The sequence below is a fragment of the Salvelinus namaycush genome, chromosome 35, assembly GCF_016432855.1.
Source record: "Salvelinus namaycush isolate Seneca chromosome 35, SaNama_1.0, whole genome shotgun sequence".
Taxonomy (NCBI): domain Eukaryota; kingdom Metazoa; phylum Chordata; class Actinopteri; order Salmoniformes; family Salmonidae; genus Salvelinus; species Salvelinus namaycush.
The window spans coordinates 10,959,644-10,975,841 of NC_052341.1; the positions used below are offsets into that span (position 1 = coordinate 10,959,644).

The 16,198-nt window shown below is 41.8% G+C and overlaps 1 protein-coding gene across 1 annotated transcript in view; it reads right to left on the reverse strand.

Annotated features, from left to right (window-relative positions):
- wdr27 (WD repeat domain 27) overlaps positions 1 to 16,198 on the reverse strand; it is a 150,017-nt gene that overhangs the window by 45,495 nt on the left and 88,324 nt on the right. Inside the window, exon 21 of the mRNA XM_038974620.1 lies at positions 5,958 to 6,056. Within this exon, the coding sequence (XP_038830548.1) occupies positions 5,958 to 6,056 (99 nt within the window). The remainder of the gene's footprint in view (positions 1 to 5,957; positions 6,057 to 16,198) is intronic.

A 16,198-nucleotide genomic window follows, 5' to 3' on the forward strand; every position in this document is an offset into this window, starting at 1 on the left:
TGAGACTGGGAGTTCATGGAGGGTGACTAAGGGCACTGAATATCGATATGCACTTTCATCTGCAATTTGACTGCTGTTCGTTCAGCGCGTTTACTTTATGTTACGGACTTTTTTGTTGCAGAATCATGAACACGTTTAAAGTGGCATTTAAATACAGTAGACTTGATCAAATTGATCAGAAATACAGTGTAGACATTGTTAATATTGTAAACGACTACTGTAGCTGGAAATTGTTGATTATGAATGGAATATCTACATAGGCGTACAGAGGGCCACTATCAGCAACCATCACTCCTGTGGCACGTTGTGTTTGCTAATCCAAGTTTATCATTTTAAAAGGCTAAATGATCATTAGAAAACCCTTTTGCAATTATGTTAGCACAGCTGAAAATTGTTGTTCTGATTAAATAAGCAATAAAACTGGCCTTCTTTAGGCTAGTTGAGTATCTGGAGCATCATTAGTGGGTTCGATTACAGGCTCAAAATTGCCAGAAACAAATAACTTTCTTCTGAAACTTCTCAGTTTATTCTTGTTCTGAGAAATGAAGGCTATTCCATGAGAGAAATTGCCAAGAAACTGAAGATCTCGTACAACGCTGTGTACTACTCCCTTCACAGAACAGCGCAAACTGGCTCTAACCAAAATAGAAAGAGGAGTGAGAGGCCTCGGTGCACAACTGAGCAAGTGGACAAGTACATTAGAGTGTCTAGTTTGAGAAACAGATGCCTCACAAGTCCTCAATTGGCAGCTTCCTTAAATAGTACCCACAAAACGCCAGTCTCAACGTCAACAGTGAAGTGGCGACTCTGGGATGCTGGACTTCTAGGCAGAGTTGCAAAGAAAAATCCATATCTCAGACTGGCCAATAAAAATAAAAGTTTAAGATGGGTAAAAGAACACAGACACTGGACAGAGGAACTCTGCCTAGAAAGCCAGTATCCCGGAGTCGCCTCTTCACTGTTGACGTTGAGACTCGTGTTTTGCGGGTACTATTTAATGAACCTGGCAGACCTTTAGTACAAAGTGGGATTCAACTAATCTAATAATCCTGGGGGTTTTCCTTTCCATGGAATCCACACAGCAGACATTACCAGACATGGGTTCAAATATTTTTCGAAATCCTTTCAATTAATTTGATTGAGCTTGCCTGGCACAATATTACCAATGGTATACAGTGATCCCTCGCCACTTCGCGGTTCACTTATCGCGGATTCGCTATTTCGCGGATTTTCATAATGCATTTTTTTTTTTTTTTTGGTGCATTGTGCTCTGCATTCTGATTCGCTAAAAACTCACTCCCGCTTCTTGTATCAAAACATGCTACGAATTGTGCTATCATTTTGTCGTCTCGTGCAGTTATGTGTACGTACATAAAACAGCTTGGCAAATTTACATTAAGTTGGCCAAATTATCTTGTAATTTCGAACATCTCCTAAACCCATAATGTCGACGAAACGGCCTGGACCGACAAAAGCACCTGCGGATGGGCCCAAACGGCGGAAGATGCTACCTATCTCAGATAAAGTTAAACTTCTGGACATGCTAAGGGAAGGTAAAAGCTATGCAGCCGTTGCTCGCCATTACGGAATCAATGAATCTTCCGTTCGTTACATAAAGAAGGAGGAAAAAAACATAAGGACGACAGCAGCAGTCAATTTTAATACGAATGCAAAAAGGGTTGTAACTGTCCGCAACAAGACCATGGTACGGATGGAGACGGCATTAGCTCTGTGGATTAATGACTGCAGGAAAAAAAACATAACCCTGGATACAAACGTTATCTGCACAAAAGCGAGAATGCTGTATGAAAACTTTGCTGTCAGTGACGGGGAAGAGGGAGAGGATGCCGGGCCCTCAGCAAGTGCTGCTGACACAGTGGGAGAGGATGCCAGGCCCCCAGCAAGTGCTGCTGACAAAGTGCCAAGCGCATTTAATGCAAGCAAGGGCTGGTTTGAAAAGTTTAAGAAACGCTTTGGACTTAAAAATGTTTGTCTGCACGGTGAGATGGCGTCTGCGGATACCGCTGAGGCAGAAGCCTTCGTGAACAATAAATTCAAGGCGATCATTGAGGAGGGGGGATATAAGCCCGAACAAGTTTTTAACATGGATGAGACTGCCTTATTTTGGAAACGAATGCCCTCCCGCACCTTCATCATGCAGGAAGAAGCCAAAGCCCCAGGATTTAAAGTTCACAAAGACCGTTTGACCCTGGCTATGTGCGGAAATGCCGCAGGTTTCATGATTAAACCGGGGCTGATTTACAGGTCTAAAAATCCCAGGGCGCTGAAAAACAAAAATAAGGATGATTTGCCTGTTTACTGGATGTACAATGCAAAGGCTTGGATGACAAAAGCGCTCAATCTGGATTGGTTCAAAAACTGTTTCATCCCGGAGGTCAAGTGTTATTTGAGAGGAAAGGGACTGAACTTTAAAGTGCTTCTGCTCCTTGACAACGCCGGAGGTCACGGTAATGATTTGGCATATGATGGTGTGCAAATCGAATTTCTGCCGCCAAACACTACATCCCTGATTCAGCCCATGGACCAAGGAGTCATCCGTGCTTTCAAGGCTCTCTATACGCGCAACACCCTGCAACATCTTGTTGACGCTATGGACTCGGATCAAGATTTCTCACTGAAGGACTACTGGCGTGGATACACCATCGCATCGTGTCTCCAAAACATTCAGAGGGCCATTCAGGAAATGAAAACGGAAACTCTGAAGGCCTGCTGGAAAAAACTATGGCCAGAGGCAGTGCAAAACGCAACCGGAGGCTCGCTTGACGAGGTCCACCACTCTGCCGTAGAAACAGCTGTGAATCTGGCTAAACAGATTGGAGGAGACGGCTTTAATGACATGAGTCCGGATGACATAAACGCCCTGATTGATGGAGACGCACAGCCGCTGACCGATGCAGAGCTGGCAGAAATGACAAAGCCACAAAGCGACGATGAAAGAGAAGAGGGAGAAGAGGACACGAGAGATGAGGAGGAAGGACTAACGCTTGGTCGCTTAGCAACCATGGTGCGAATGGCCACTGAACTTAAGCGAGTAGCTGAGGAATGGGACCCTTTGATGAGCCGTTCATTACAGTTCTCCAACGTAATCGATGGTGGCATGTCGGTGTACAAGGATCTTTTTGCAAAGAAGAAAAAAGAGCGACAACAGCTGCCTATCACTATGTTCTTCTCCCGAACAAACACACCTGCACCGCGGGCTTCAGAAGAAGAGAACACTGCAGAGCGCAGTCAGGATGCAGCGGCCCAGTCTGAAGAGCAGTGAAACGGCCTACACGTGAGTCACTGTATTTGTATACATGTAATAGTTGCTAATTGTAAAAAAAAAAAAAGTTTTCTATTTCGCGGATTTCACTTATCGCGGGTCATTTTCGGAACGTAACCCCCGCGATAAACGAGGGATTACTGTAGTCCCAAAATTGCTAACCCCACCCATATGGCACCCAGGGCAGACTCAAACAAACACTCAAAGTATTTGAAAAAACAAACACATACCATCATTTGAACCCAGGTCTGTAATCCCAGGGGTTCTCCATGGAATCCAACACAGCAGCAGAAATCACAGTGTGTTTTTGTATGCTGGGCCTCCCTCTGAAGCTGTGTCCAATATCCGATTAATAGGAGAGGAAGTCCAAGGGGAGCAGGACAACAAAATAAACCAGAAGCCTTATTCTATGTCTGGTTAATGAATTACCACCATGCTCAGACTGACTTGAGTCTGTACGGATATTTCTTTCACAATAAGTTAACAAGAGAGGGAGCGAGGTGAGTTGGAGGAAGTATAGTACATGACTAGTATACGACAACAGTATGTGGACACCTGCTTGACAAACATATCATTCCAAATTCAAGGAATTGAATATGGAGTTAGTCCCCCCTTTGAACTATAACAGCCTCCACTCTTCTGGCAAGGCTTTCTACTAGATGTTGGAACATTGCTGCGGGGACTTGCTTCCATTCAGCCACAAGAGTATTAGTTAGGTCGGGCACTGATGTTGGGCGATTAGGCCAGGCTCGCAGTCGGTGTTCCAATTCATGCCAATTCAGGCGAGTCAAGTTCTTCCACACCAATCTCGACATACCATTTCGCTATGGACCTCGCTTTGTGCAAGGGGGCATTGTCATGCTGAAACAGGAAAGGGCCTTCTCCAAACTGTTGCCACAAAGTTGGAAGCACAGAATTGTCTAGAATGTCAATGTATGCTGTAGCAGTAAGATTTCCCTTTATTGGAACTAAGGGGCCTAGCCTGAACTATGAAAAACAGCACCAGACCATTATTCCTCCTCCACCAAACTTTACAGTTGGCACTATGCATTGGGGCAGGTAACGTTCTCCTGGCATCTGCCAAACCCAGATTCGTCCATCGGACTGCCAGATGGTGAAGCGTGATTCATCACTCCAGAGAACACGTTTCCACTGCTCCAAAGTCCAATAGTGGCGAGCTTTACACCACTCCAGCCGACGCTTGGCATTGCGATTTTATACACCTGTCAGCAACGGGGGTGGCTGAAATACTCGAATCCACTAATTTGAAGGGGTGTCCACATAATTTGTTATATACAGAGTATACAGTGCCTTCAGAAAGTATTCAGACCCATTTGATTGTTCCACAATTTGTTACGTTACAGCCTCATTCTAAAATGTATCAAATGGTTTTTCCCCTCATCAATCTACACACAATACATCATAATGACAAAGCAAAATCAGGTTGAGAAATGTCTGCTAATTTATTAAAAATAAAAAACATGAAATATCACATTTACATAAGTATTCAGACCCTTTACTCAGTACTTTGTTGAAGCATCTTTGGCAGCAATTACAGCATCGAGTCTTCTGGGGTATGACGCTATAAGCTTGGCACACCTGTATTTGACGTGCTTCTCCCTTTCTTCTCTGCAGATGCTCTCAAGCTGAAAAACCCCACAGCACGATGCTGCCACCACCATGCTTCACCGTAGGGATGGTGCCAGGTTTCCTCCAGACGTGACACTTGGCATTCAGGCAAAATAGTTCAATCTTGGTTTCATCAGACCAGAGAATCTTGTTTCTTATGATCTGAGATTCTTTAGGTGCCTTTTGGCAAACTCCAAGCGGGCTGCCATGTGCCTTTTACTGAGGAGTGGCTTCTGTCTGGCCACCCTACTATAAAGGCCTGAGTGGTGGAGAGCTGCAGTGATGGTTGTCCTTCTGGCAGGCTCCACAGAGCTCTGTCAGTGACCAACGGGTTATTGGTCACCTCCCTAACCAAGGCCCTTCTCCCCCGATTGCTCAGTTTGGCAAGATGGCTAGCCCTAGGAAGAGTCTTGGTGGTTCCAAACGTATTTTATTTAAGAATGATGGATGCCACTATGTTCTTGGGGACCTTCAATGCTGCAGACATTTTTTTGTACCCCTCCCCAGATCTGTGCCATGACACAATCCTGTCTTGAAGCTCTACGGACAATTTATTTTGACCTCATGGCTTGGTTTTTGTTCTGACATTCACTGTCAACTGTGGGACCTTATATAGACAGCTGTGTGCCTTTCCAAATCATGTCCAATCAATTGAATTTACCACAGGTGGACTCCAATCAAGTTGTAGAAAAATCTCAAGGATGATCATTGGAAACAGGATGCACCTGAGCTCAATTTCGAGACTCATAGCAAAGGGTGTGAATACTTATGTAAATAAGGTATCTGTTTTTTATTTTTAATACATTCGCAAAAATGTCTAAAAACCTGTTTCTGCTTTGTCATTATGGGTTATTGTGTGTTGATTGCTGAGGAATGCATTTTATTTAATCCATTTTAGAATAAGATGTGACAAAATGTGGAAAAAGTAAAGGGGTCTGAACACTTTCCAAAGGCACTGTATATGTGAAAGACAGACCAAAGAAGAAGACAATAGAATGCGGAGGAGAGAGGGTGTAATTTTAAGAGGCGATCGGCCAGTCCTCACCTCGGGTGTAGCAGGGTTAAAGGTCACGTTGAGGATGGTGTCGGAGTGTCTCTCGAGCTTGTGGAGGTAGCTGCTGTTGCGGATGTCATACACATAGGCCTGCAGAGAGCAGAAAGGGGGTACATCAAAATATTTTGGCTGCTGATGTCAAAACGTAAAGTATAAGGTAGTCAATCTGTAACTTATAAACCTTCAAAGAAAGTCTGGATACTGCAGAAGAGGACCAACATAATAAAGTCTGTAGGTATTTGATTATTTTGTACAATTTGGAAGTTTCTACTCCAATCTCTTCTCCACGAACAAACTGACAAAGCAAAGTAAAGAGACTTTTCACAGTGTGTAAAAAATAAGAAAGAACAGTGAGGGAAAGATAGTTGGAGAGGAGGAAGAAGAGGAGGAGGAAGAGGAGGAGGGAAAGGAGGGATGAGGACGGGGGACCATAAGCCATGAACACAGATAAAACCAGATGTGGGGATGTTTGTTACCAGACGACGACTCATCAGATTCCTGCAGCTGCTTTTTATTAGGCTTCCCCGAAAAAGGCATGGGGATAGTGCTCCCTAGAAGGGCCCATAGCATGGTAGAGATACAGAGCTACAGATACAACCATAGAAATATAATTACTAGAATGTACATTCTTATTGATGCACTCTGATGGGGTTTGTAAGGCCAGGGCATCACATCAGGCAGTTGGAACAGGAAGGAATCCTCAATGAGGGGTCCAGTCCTGCTACCTCACCACAGAGGTCATCTGGCCCTGCAAGCCTTGCCTCATTCCAGCCTGAGGCCTCCTATAGATCTCCACAACAGCTGTAGAGTAAGAAAGGTAGGGGGTAACGGAACACACCTCTGAAGCCTAACATCAGGGCCTACAGTCTCATAATCTATGGCAATAATGACCAGGTCTCCCTTGGGACAGAGGTCTTCTGACATCAATGGGATTGGTTAAATGAAGAATTAAATCAAAAAAGACGGACAACATGCCGTAGGGTGATTCATTTTAAAATCGGCGGATGGTCCAGGGCTCTAAAGTGTGACCATTTTACTAGCATATGCACCTAAATATTTTCTTGTGCGACCTGGAATGTTTGTAGGACCACCAGAGTGCCTAGAAAAATAAAGGATTCTAGCTTTAAAATGTCAAATAGTTTTCATTGTACTCCTAAATTTATTTTAGTGCGGCGAATTTAGTGAATAAGGTCCGCGTAGAGTGATGAGGTCATGCATGGTTATGATGATGATCCTAATGTGTGACAACACTATGACTCAGTAGGGTCTACTAGCCTATAGTGATAACTAACTACTTACACTCAGTGCACAAAACATTAGGAACACCTTCCTAATATTGAGTTACAGCTCCTTTAATCCTCAGAACAGCCTCAATTCATCGGGGCATGGAATCTACAAGGTGTCGAAAGCGTTCCACAGGGATGCTGGCCCATGTTGACTCCAATGCTTTCCACAGCTGTGCCAAGTTGGCTGGATGTCCATTGGGTGGTGGACCATTCTTGATACACATGGGAAATTGTTGAGCGTGAAAAACACAGCAGCGTTGCAGTTCTTGACACACTCAAACTGGTGCACCTGGCACCTACTACCATACCCCGTTCAATGGCACCTCAATACTTTGTCTTGCCCATTCACCCTTTGAATGGCACACATACACAATCCATGTCTCAATTGTGTCAAGGCTTAAAAATCCTTCTTTAATCTGCTTTCTCCCTTTAATTTACAATGATTGAAGTGGATTTAACAGGTGACATCAATAAGGGATCATAGCTTTCACCTGGATTCACCTGGTCAGTCTGTGTCATGTAGTGTTTTGTACACTCAGTGTATATGTACAGTGCCTTCAGCAAGTATTATTCCTAATTTTGTTGTGTTACAGCCTGAATTCAAAATGTATTAAACAAAAAAAAATATCACCCATCAACATACAATACCCCATAAGGACAAATGAAAACATGTTTTTTTAAATGTTGCAAACACCCCTAGGTCAATACTTTGTAAAAGCACCTACAGCTGTGATTACAGCTGTGAGTCTGTATGTGTAAGTCTCTAGGAGCTTTCCATACCTGGATTGTTCAACATTTGACCATTATCTTTTTCAAAATTCTTCAAACTCTGACATATTCGTTGTTGATCATTGCTAGACAACAATTTTCAGGTTTTGCCATAGATTTTAAGTAGATTTAAGTCAAAACTGTAACTCGGCCACTCAAGAACATTCACTGTCATCTTGGTAAGCAACTCCCGTGTAGATTTGGCCTTGTGTTTTAGGTTATTGTCCTGACTGGGTGTATTGATACACCATCTAAAGTGTAATTAATACCTTTACCATGCTCAAAGGGATATTCAATGTCTGTTTAAAAATAAAATATCACCAATAGGTGTCCTTCTTTGCGAGGCATTGGAAAACCTCCCTGGTCTTTGTGGTCGAATCTGTGTTTGAAATTCACTACACGACTGACGACTTAACAGATAATTGTATGCAGTTGAAGTCGGAAGTTTACATAATGTCACGACTTCCGCCGAAGTCGGTCCCTCTCCTTGTTCAGGCGGCGTTCGGCGGTCGGCGTTGCCGGCCTTCTAGCCATCGCCGATCCACCTTTCATTTTCCATTTGTTTTGTCTTGTCTTCCCACACACCTGGTTCCAATTCCATAATTACATGTTGTGTATTTAACCCTCTGTTTCCCCAATGTCCTTGTCTGGAATTGTTTATTGTAAGTGTATGTGCACGTTATGTCTGGCGTGCGAATGGGTTTTGTCCCATTGTATATATTGTTTTTGTTCACGGTGATTTTTATTATTAAACTGCGCCGTTGGAACACAGTCTTTGCTCTTCTGCGCCTGACTTCTCTGCCGCCAGTGCGCACTCCTTACACACGCACTCCTTACACCTCAGCCAAATACATTTAAACTCAGTTTTTCACAATTCCTGACATTTAATCATCGTAAAGATTCCCTGTCCAAGGGAGGTTAGCATCACCACTTAATTTGAAGAATGTGAAATGTCAGAATAATTGTAGAGAGAATGATTTAATTCAGCTTTTATTTCTTTCATCACATCTTCAGTGGTTCAGAAATGTACATATACACTCAATTAGTGTTTGGTAGAATTGCCTTTCAATTGTTTAACTTGTGTCAAACATTTCAAGTAGCCTTCCACAAGCTTCCCACAATAAGTTGGGTGAATATTGGCCCATTCCTCCTGACAGAGCTGGTGTAACCGAGTCAGTTTTGTAGGCCTCCTTGTTTGCACACGCCTTTTCAGTTCTGCTCACATATGTTCTATGGGATTGAGGTCAGGGCTTTGTGATGGCCACTCCAATACCTTGACTTTGTTGTCCTTAAGCCATTTTGCCACAACTTTGGAAGTATGCTTGGGGTCATTGTCCATTTGGAATAACTATTTGTCACCAAGCTATAACTTCCTGACTGATGTCTTGAGATGTTGCTTCAATATATCCACATCATTTTCATTCCTCATGACGCCATCTATTTTGTGAATTGCACTAGTCCCTCCTGCAGCAAAGCACACCCACAACATGATGCTGCCACCCCCGTGCTTCACTGTTGGGATTGTGTTCTTTGGCTTGCAAGCCTCCCCCTTTTTCCTCCAAACATAACGGTCATTATGGCCAAACAGTTCTATTTTTGTTTCATCAAACCAGAGGACATTTCTCCAAAAAGTACGATCTTTGTACCCATGTGCATTTGCAAACTGTAGTCTGGCTTTTTTATGGCGGTTTTGCAAGCAGTGACTTCTTCCTTGCTGAGCGGCCTTTCAGGTTATGTCGATATAGGACTTGTTTTACTGTGGATATAGATACTTTTGTACCTGTTTCCTCCAGCACCTTTGCTGTTGTTCTGGGATTGATTTGCACTTTTTGCACCAAAGTACGTTCATCTCTAGGAGACAGAACGTGTCTCCTTCCTGAGCGGTATGACGACTGCGTGGTCCCATGGTGTTTATACTTGCGTACTATTGCTTGTACAGATGAACGTGGTACCTTCAGGCGTTAGGAAATTGCTCCCAAGGATGAACCAGACTTGTGGAGGTCTACAATTGTTTTTCTGAGGTCTCGACTGATTTCCTTTGATTTTCCCATGATGTCAAGTAGTTTGAAGGTAGGCCTTGAAATACATCCACAGGTGCACCTCCAATTAACTAAAATTATGTCAATTAGCCTATCAGAAGCTTCTAAAGCCATGACATCATTTTCTGGAATTTTCCAAGCTGTTTAAAGGCACAGTCAACTTAGTGTATGTAAACTTCCGACCCAATGGAATTGTGATACAGTGAATTATAAGTGAAATAAACAATTGTTGGAAAAATAACTTGTGTCATGCACAAAGTAGATGTCCTAACCGACTTGACAAAACGATAGTTTGTAAACAAGAAATTTGTGGAGTGGTTGAAAAACAAGTTTTAATTACTCCAACCTAAATGTGTATAAACTTCCAACTTTAACTGTATGTGGGGTACAGAGATAAGAGTTATTCAAAAATCATGTTAGACACTATTATTGCACACAGAGCGAGTCCATGCAACTTATTATGTGACTTGTTAAAGGAAAACTCCATCAAAAAACAATCTCTGGGTGTTTGTTTCATTAGTAAGTTGTTGACAAAGTCCCAGTATGTTTTGCTTGTCAGCAATCAAGTTTTCAAGATATTTAACTTACAAAATACAGAAATCATCCCTGTATGATGCATACGGTTTTGGGTGGAGTGTTCCTTTAAGCACATTTTTACTCCTGAACTTATTCAAGCTTGCCATAACAAAGGTGTTGAATACTTATTGACTCAAGACATTTCAGCTTTTCATTTTTAATTCCACTTTGACATTATGGGGTACTGAGGGTGTTGGGACAGTGACACATTGGTGGTGATGAGTTTACTAAAAATGGGAGGACAAACTAAGCTCTAAAAGCAAATAAAACAATCAATGTTATTTTTGTGTTTGCAGGTTTAGAGATAGTTTTCCCTCAACACTGGGAGTTGTGTAAGCTGAACATCTAACTTTACAGTTAAAGTCCAGGCATACACACTGAATCCCGAAGCCTTCTGATAACAGCTTTGTTCTAGTGTACTTGCCTACATTCTGTTCTTATTGGAGTGTGTGGAAACTGTGTCATATGATATAGGCCCTTACACAATTTCAATTTTTAGGGAGTCTTTTTGGGGGGTGTTCAGTTCTTTTTTGAGAGTTCTTTTTCCATGATTGTCTTGTTGAATATGAAGACAAATATAAATGCCTCTGGCTCACGCCACTCTCAGGGCGGTCACAAATAAGGTATGGTGTAGCTCACTACCGTACACACTTCACCAAGCCCCACCGGCTGCCAAGAAATGCCTGGAAGCGTCCACTCTCAAAGGAGATGCTCTCAAACTTTTGTTGCTTCATCGAGAGAAGACAAGTCCCTGTGATTAATAATCCGACAACCATCAGCATTCATATATTATTCCACTGCTTTCACCAAACACACAGAAGGAAAAAAGGAAGGTAAAGTCGGCTAGGGAGAAGAAGGGATTCTTCAGAAAAATCTTGGATGTCTTACAGACACAGTTTGATACTCACTAGTCTGGAAAAGTAATTAAAACCACTCTGCCTCAACAAAAATGTTGCATTGGAAAAAATACCATGAGAGGCGCTATAGGGACATAATATGTCATATCCTCCCTCAAAAACAAATGGGTTGAAGGAGGGAATGCATTTTTAAGTAGATTTAAGTAAAAACTGTAACTCAGCCACTCAGGAACATTCACTGTCTTCTTGGTAAGCAACTCCCGTGTAGATTTGGCCTTGTGTTTAGGGTTATTGTTCTGCTGAAAGGTGACTTCATCTCCCAGTGTCTGGTGGAAAGCAGATTGAACCAGGTTTTCCGCTAGGATTTTTCCTGTGCTTAGCTCCATTCTGTTTATTTTTTATTTAGAAAAACTACCAAGTCCTTAACGATTACAAGCATACCCATAACATGATGCAGCCACCACCATGCTTGAAAATATGGAAAGTGGTACTCAGTAAAGCGTTGTAATGGATTTGCCCCAGACATAACACTTTGTATTCAGGACAAAAAGTGAATTGCTTTGCCAAATATTTTGCAGTATTACTTTAGTGCCTGGTTGCAAACAGGATGCATGTTTTAGATTTTTTTTAATTCTGTACAGGCTTCCTTATTTCCACTCTGTCATTTAGGTTAGTATTGTGGATAACTACAATGTTGTTGATCCATCCTCAGTTTTCTCCTATCACAGCCATTAAACTCTGTAACTGTTTTAAAATCACCATTGTTCTCATGGTGAAATCCCTGAGCGGTTTCCTTCCTCTCCAGCAACTGAGTTAGGAAGGACGCCTGTATCTTTGTATTATCTGATCATTTGAAGTTTCACGATCTGAGATAGGTGGAGGTCATGGTTTCGTTGAATTGACATGAAATGACCCCCATGTTTTATACCTGAGCCTCGTCAGGTCATCAGACCGAAAAACCCCTGACTCAACTGTATAACCAGCCTTTCATCTTTCTACAAACATCTAAACCGTATAACCAGCCTTTCATCTTTCTACAAACATCTAAACTGTTTAACCAGCCTTTCATCTTTCTACAAACATCTAAACTGTTTAACCAGCCTTTCATCTTTCTACAAACACCTAAACGGTATAACCAGCCTTTCATCTTTCTACAAACATCTAAACTGTTTAACCAGCCTTTCATCTTTCTACAAACATCTAAACTGTGTAACCAGCCTTTCATCTTTCTACAAACATCTAAACTGTTTAACCAGCCTTTCATCTTTCTACAAACATCTAAACTGTTTAACCAGCCTTTCATCTTTCTACAAACATCTAAACTGTTTAACCAGCCTTTCATCTTTCTACAAACATCTAAACTGTTTAACCAGCCTTTCATCTTTCTACAAACATCTAAACTGTGTAACCAGCCTTTCATCTTTCTACAAACATCTAAACCGTATAACCAGCCTTTCATCTTTCTACAAACACCTAAACTGTATAACCAGCCTTTCATCTTTCTACAAACATCTAAACCGTATAACCAGCCTTTCATCTTTCTACAAACATCTAAACCGTATAACCAGCCTTTCATCTTTCTACAAACATCTCTACATTTGTTGTTAGATGTACTGTACATCATGCACTGTAAATAACAAACAATCATGAGTTCATAAGTAAACGAACACCATTGGGATAAAGATACAAGACAAAACATCAATCAAGACAGTTGATCGAGTCATCTGGCACAAAGATTTGGCTGAAGAACATGCTCGGTTATATTACAGATATATATCACTAAGTAAAGGGAGGGGAAAATGTATTCGCTTTGACCTCCAAAACCAGGGCAAGATTTATACCTGGCGAAAGAAGCATTCAAACCACATAGTTTAAGGTCTGGGTTTCTTATTACCAAACCACCAGGGTGCTATTCACTGTCTTTGCTCAACAGCCATCTAAAATAAGCTTAATGACTGGACTGAGTGGTAGGCCTCTTAGGTTGTGATGGTTCCCAGGGCCTTGTACTTTCTCTGTAACTAACATTTGAGTTAGAGCTCGAGTTGAGTGTGCTTGACCCTCTCACCTACCTGACTAATTCAGATTGGTGGAAGCAATCCATCACATTTTAGTACATTGTCCTAACCAGCTAAATGTTGGATGGCAAGTGGACGCTTTCATGTCTTTCACTAACAACTCTTTTATACAAATTAAATCTCTTACTGAGTCTGGTCCACACATGGCAAGAAGCTATGTTGAGCCAACTCTTTAAATACTAAATTGAACAGTCTTCTTCAAGGAATTGGACTCACCAGGCCACCAAAATAGCTACTACATGCATTCATATATTTTATCTGTACACCAAAACACGATAACCGTGTTCAAGTTCTGTGTAGAACAAGAAAGTACCTGACTTAAAAGTTACAAGTTATAGGCCTATACCCAAGGGTTCAATGTTCTATTCAGTGCTCTAGCTTTAAAGATAAATGTTTGAAGGTTAAACGCATCATTGGTTCCGTTGTTTACTCTAGTGGTCTACTCTAGTGGTCTATTGAAGTGATCTACTCTAGTGGTCTACTCTAGTGGTCTATTGAAGTGATCTACTCTAGTGGTCTACTCTAGTGGTCTATTGAAGTGATCTACTCTAGTGGTCTACTCTAGTGGTCTATTGAAGTGATCTACTCTAGTGGTCTACTCTAGTGGTCTATTGAAGTGATCTACTCTAGTGGTCTACTCTAGTGGTCTATTGAAGTGATCTACTCTAGTGGTCTATTGAAGTGATCTACTCTAGTGGTCTACTCTAGTGGTCTACTCTAGTGGTTTATTCAGTTCAATGTTCAATCGACTGTGCTGTTTTACTGTTTAGTGGCCCTGAAGCCAATTGAACAGAACTTCCCAACAACTCTGTGTCTCAACACAACTGTGCTAGTGGACAGCCATGGAATAGAAGTTCCACTGACTGTTGTCTTGGTTGGGAGGGATGAATTGTTGTGACGGATATACTCATCAGTTCTGGAGCAAGGCACTTAAACTCCCACACAAACTGCTCCAGGGGCACTGTAGTATGGCAGCCTCCTGCTCCAACCTGTATGTATATGCATATGTGTGTCTTTCGTAAGCATTGGGATAAAGTGGAAGTTACATTTTCATTGGACCTTGTGTACAATTGGACGGATAAACTGATCTTGATCTCTTGATCTATTCAGTGTTCTAATGGACTGTTTAGTGGCCCAGCAAAGGTAAACAGAACTCCCGAGCTCTACTTTGTGTCTCAACACAATGACAACACTGGACAACCATGGAAGAAGTTCCAAGTTCCACTGACTAATCTTCAGAAGAATGAATTCTTGTGACATCGGTAGTGTACTATTTCAAAATGATGTTCCAGTGTTCTGTTTTACTGTTCAGTGGCCTGTTTAGAAGGTTAACATAACTCCCCAGCTCAACACGATGACTTCATGTAAGAAGTTCCACTGACTGTTGTCTTGGTTGGGAGGGATGAATTGTTTAGACAGTTCTGGCGCTGGTTTGGCACCAGTCATAGAGAGGATCAACCCTTACAGAAAACCACATGATTTCACATTGAAAATCACATAATTTCACATGAAATTTCACATGTTAAATCATGTGAAAACATGTGTTTTAGGAACACTTTACACATAATCAAGTTTTTACATGTTCCAGCCATTATTATGCCGTGAAGCAGCCTCCACTGGTGAGAACATGTAAAGCAAAAGGTGATAACGTGAAACCATGTGTTTTAGGTACACTTCACACGTGATCACATGTTATCACATTTTGCTTTACATGTTCTCACCAGTGGAGGCTGCTGAGGGGAGAACGGCTCATAATAATGGCTGGAACGGAGAGATTGGAATGGCATCAAACACATGGAAACAATGTGTTTGATACCATTCCGCCCATTCTGTTCCAGCCATTATCACAAGCCCGTCCCCCCCAATTAAGATGCCACCAACCTCCTGTGGTTGTCACCTGTTATCACATTAACTTCACATAAGATCACATATGATCACGTGATCACATAAAAACATGTGTTTTTGGAACACTTCACATGTATTCACGTGAAATTCATGTGTTTTTTCCGTAAGGGAACACTAAACACAAAGCAGCTGCTCAATAAAAGACCAGAGATGAGATTTACTCAGAAGTCCAGAGGAAAGACAGACACGATTGGAAGAAAAAAAAACTGTGAAGAAAGAGGGAAGAGAGAGCAAATAAAATGTGACAATGAATGTGGATTTGTGACCTCTACACATCGTTCAGGAATGAGACCTTTCGCTTTGCCATGTGGTAAAAATCTGAGGTGAGTATGTGTTTTTTGGCCTTTGAAGATCCAATTCCATGACAGTCTTTGTCTCTCACATTCCCCGTCATGAATTCGAAAGCATTGGATTGGGGTAAGCACTGGCTTTGGGTTTCCACCATTTTTAAATCCATGACGGGGAGAAGGGTGGAGAATTGGGATGCAGACAATGTTTTGTACAGCAAGAAGAGGGAAGACCTATTCTGTAGCAGGTTTAAAAGGTGTCAGTCATGGAAATAACAGAATAGTATGGCCTGTACTGTGCCATGTTTCCCATGTACCATGTTTTAATCATGTACTGTACAACTACATACACCTAAACCACCAGCAGTACGTTTTGTTGTTTCATAGGCAGGCAACTAAGGCTACAGCCCAACTGGCAGACCGTGATTTTAACTGGTTT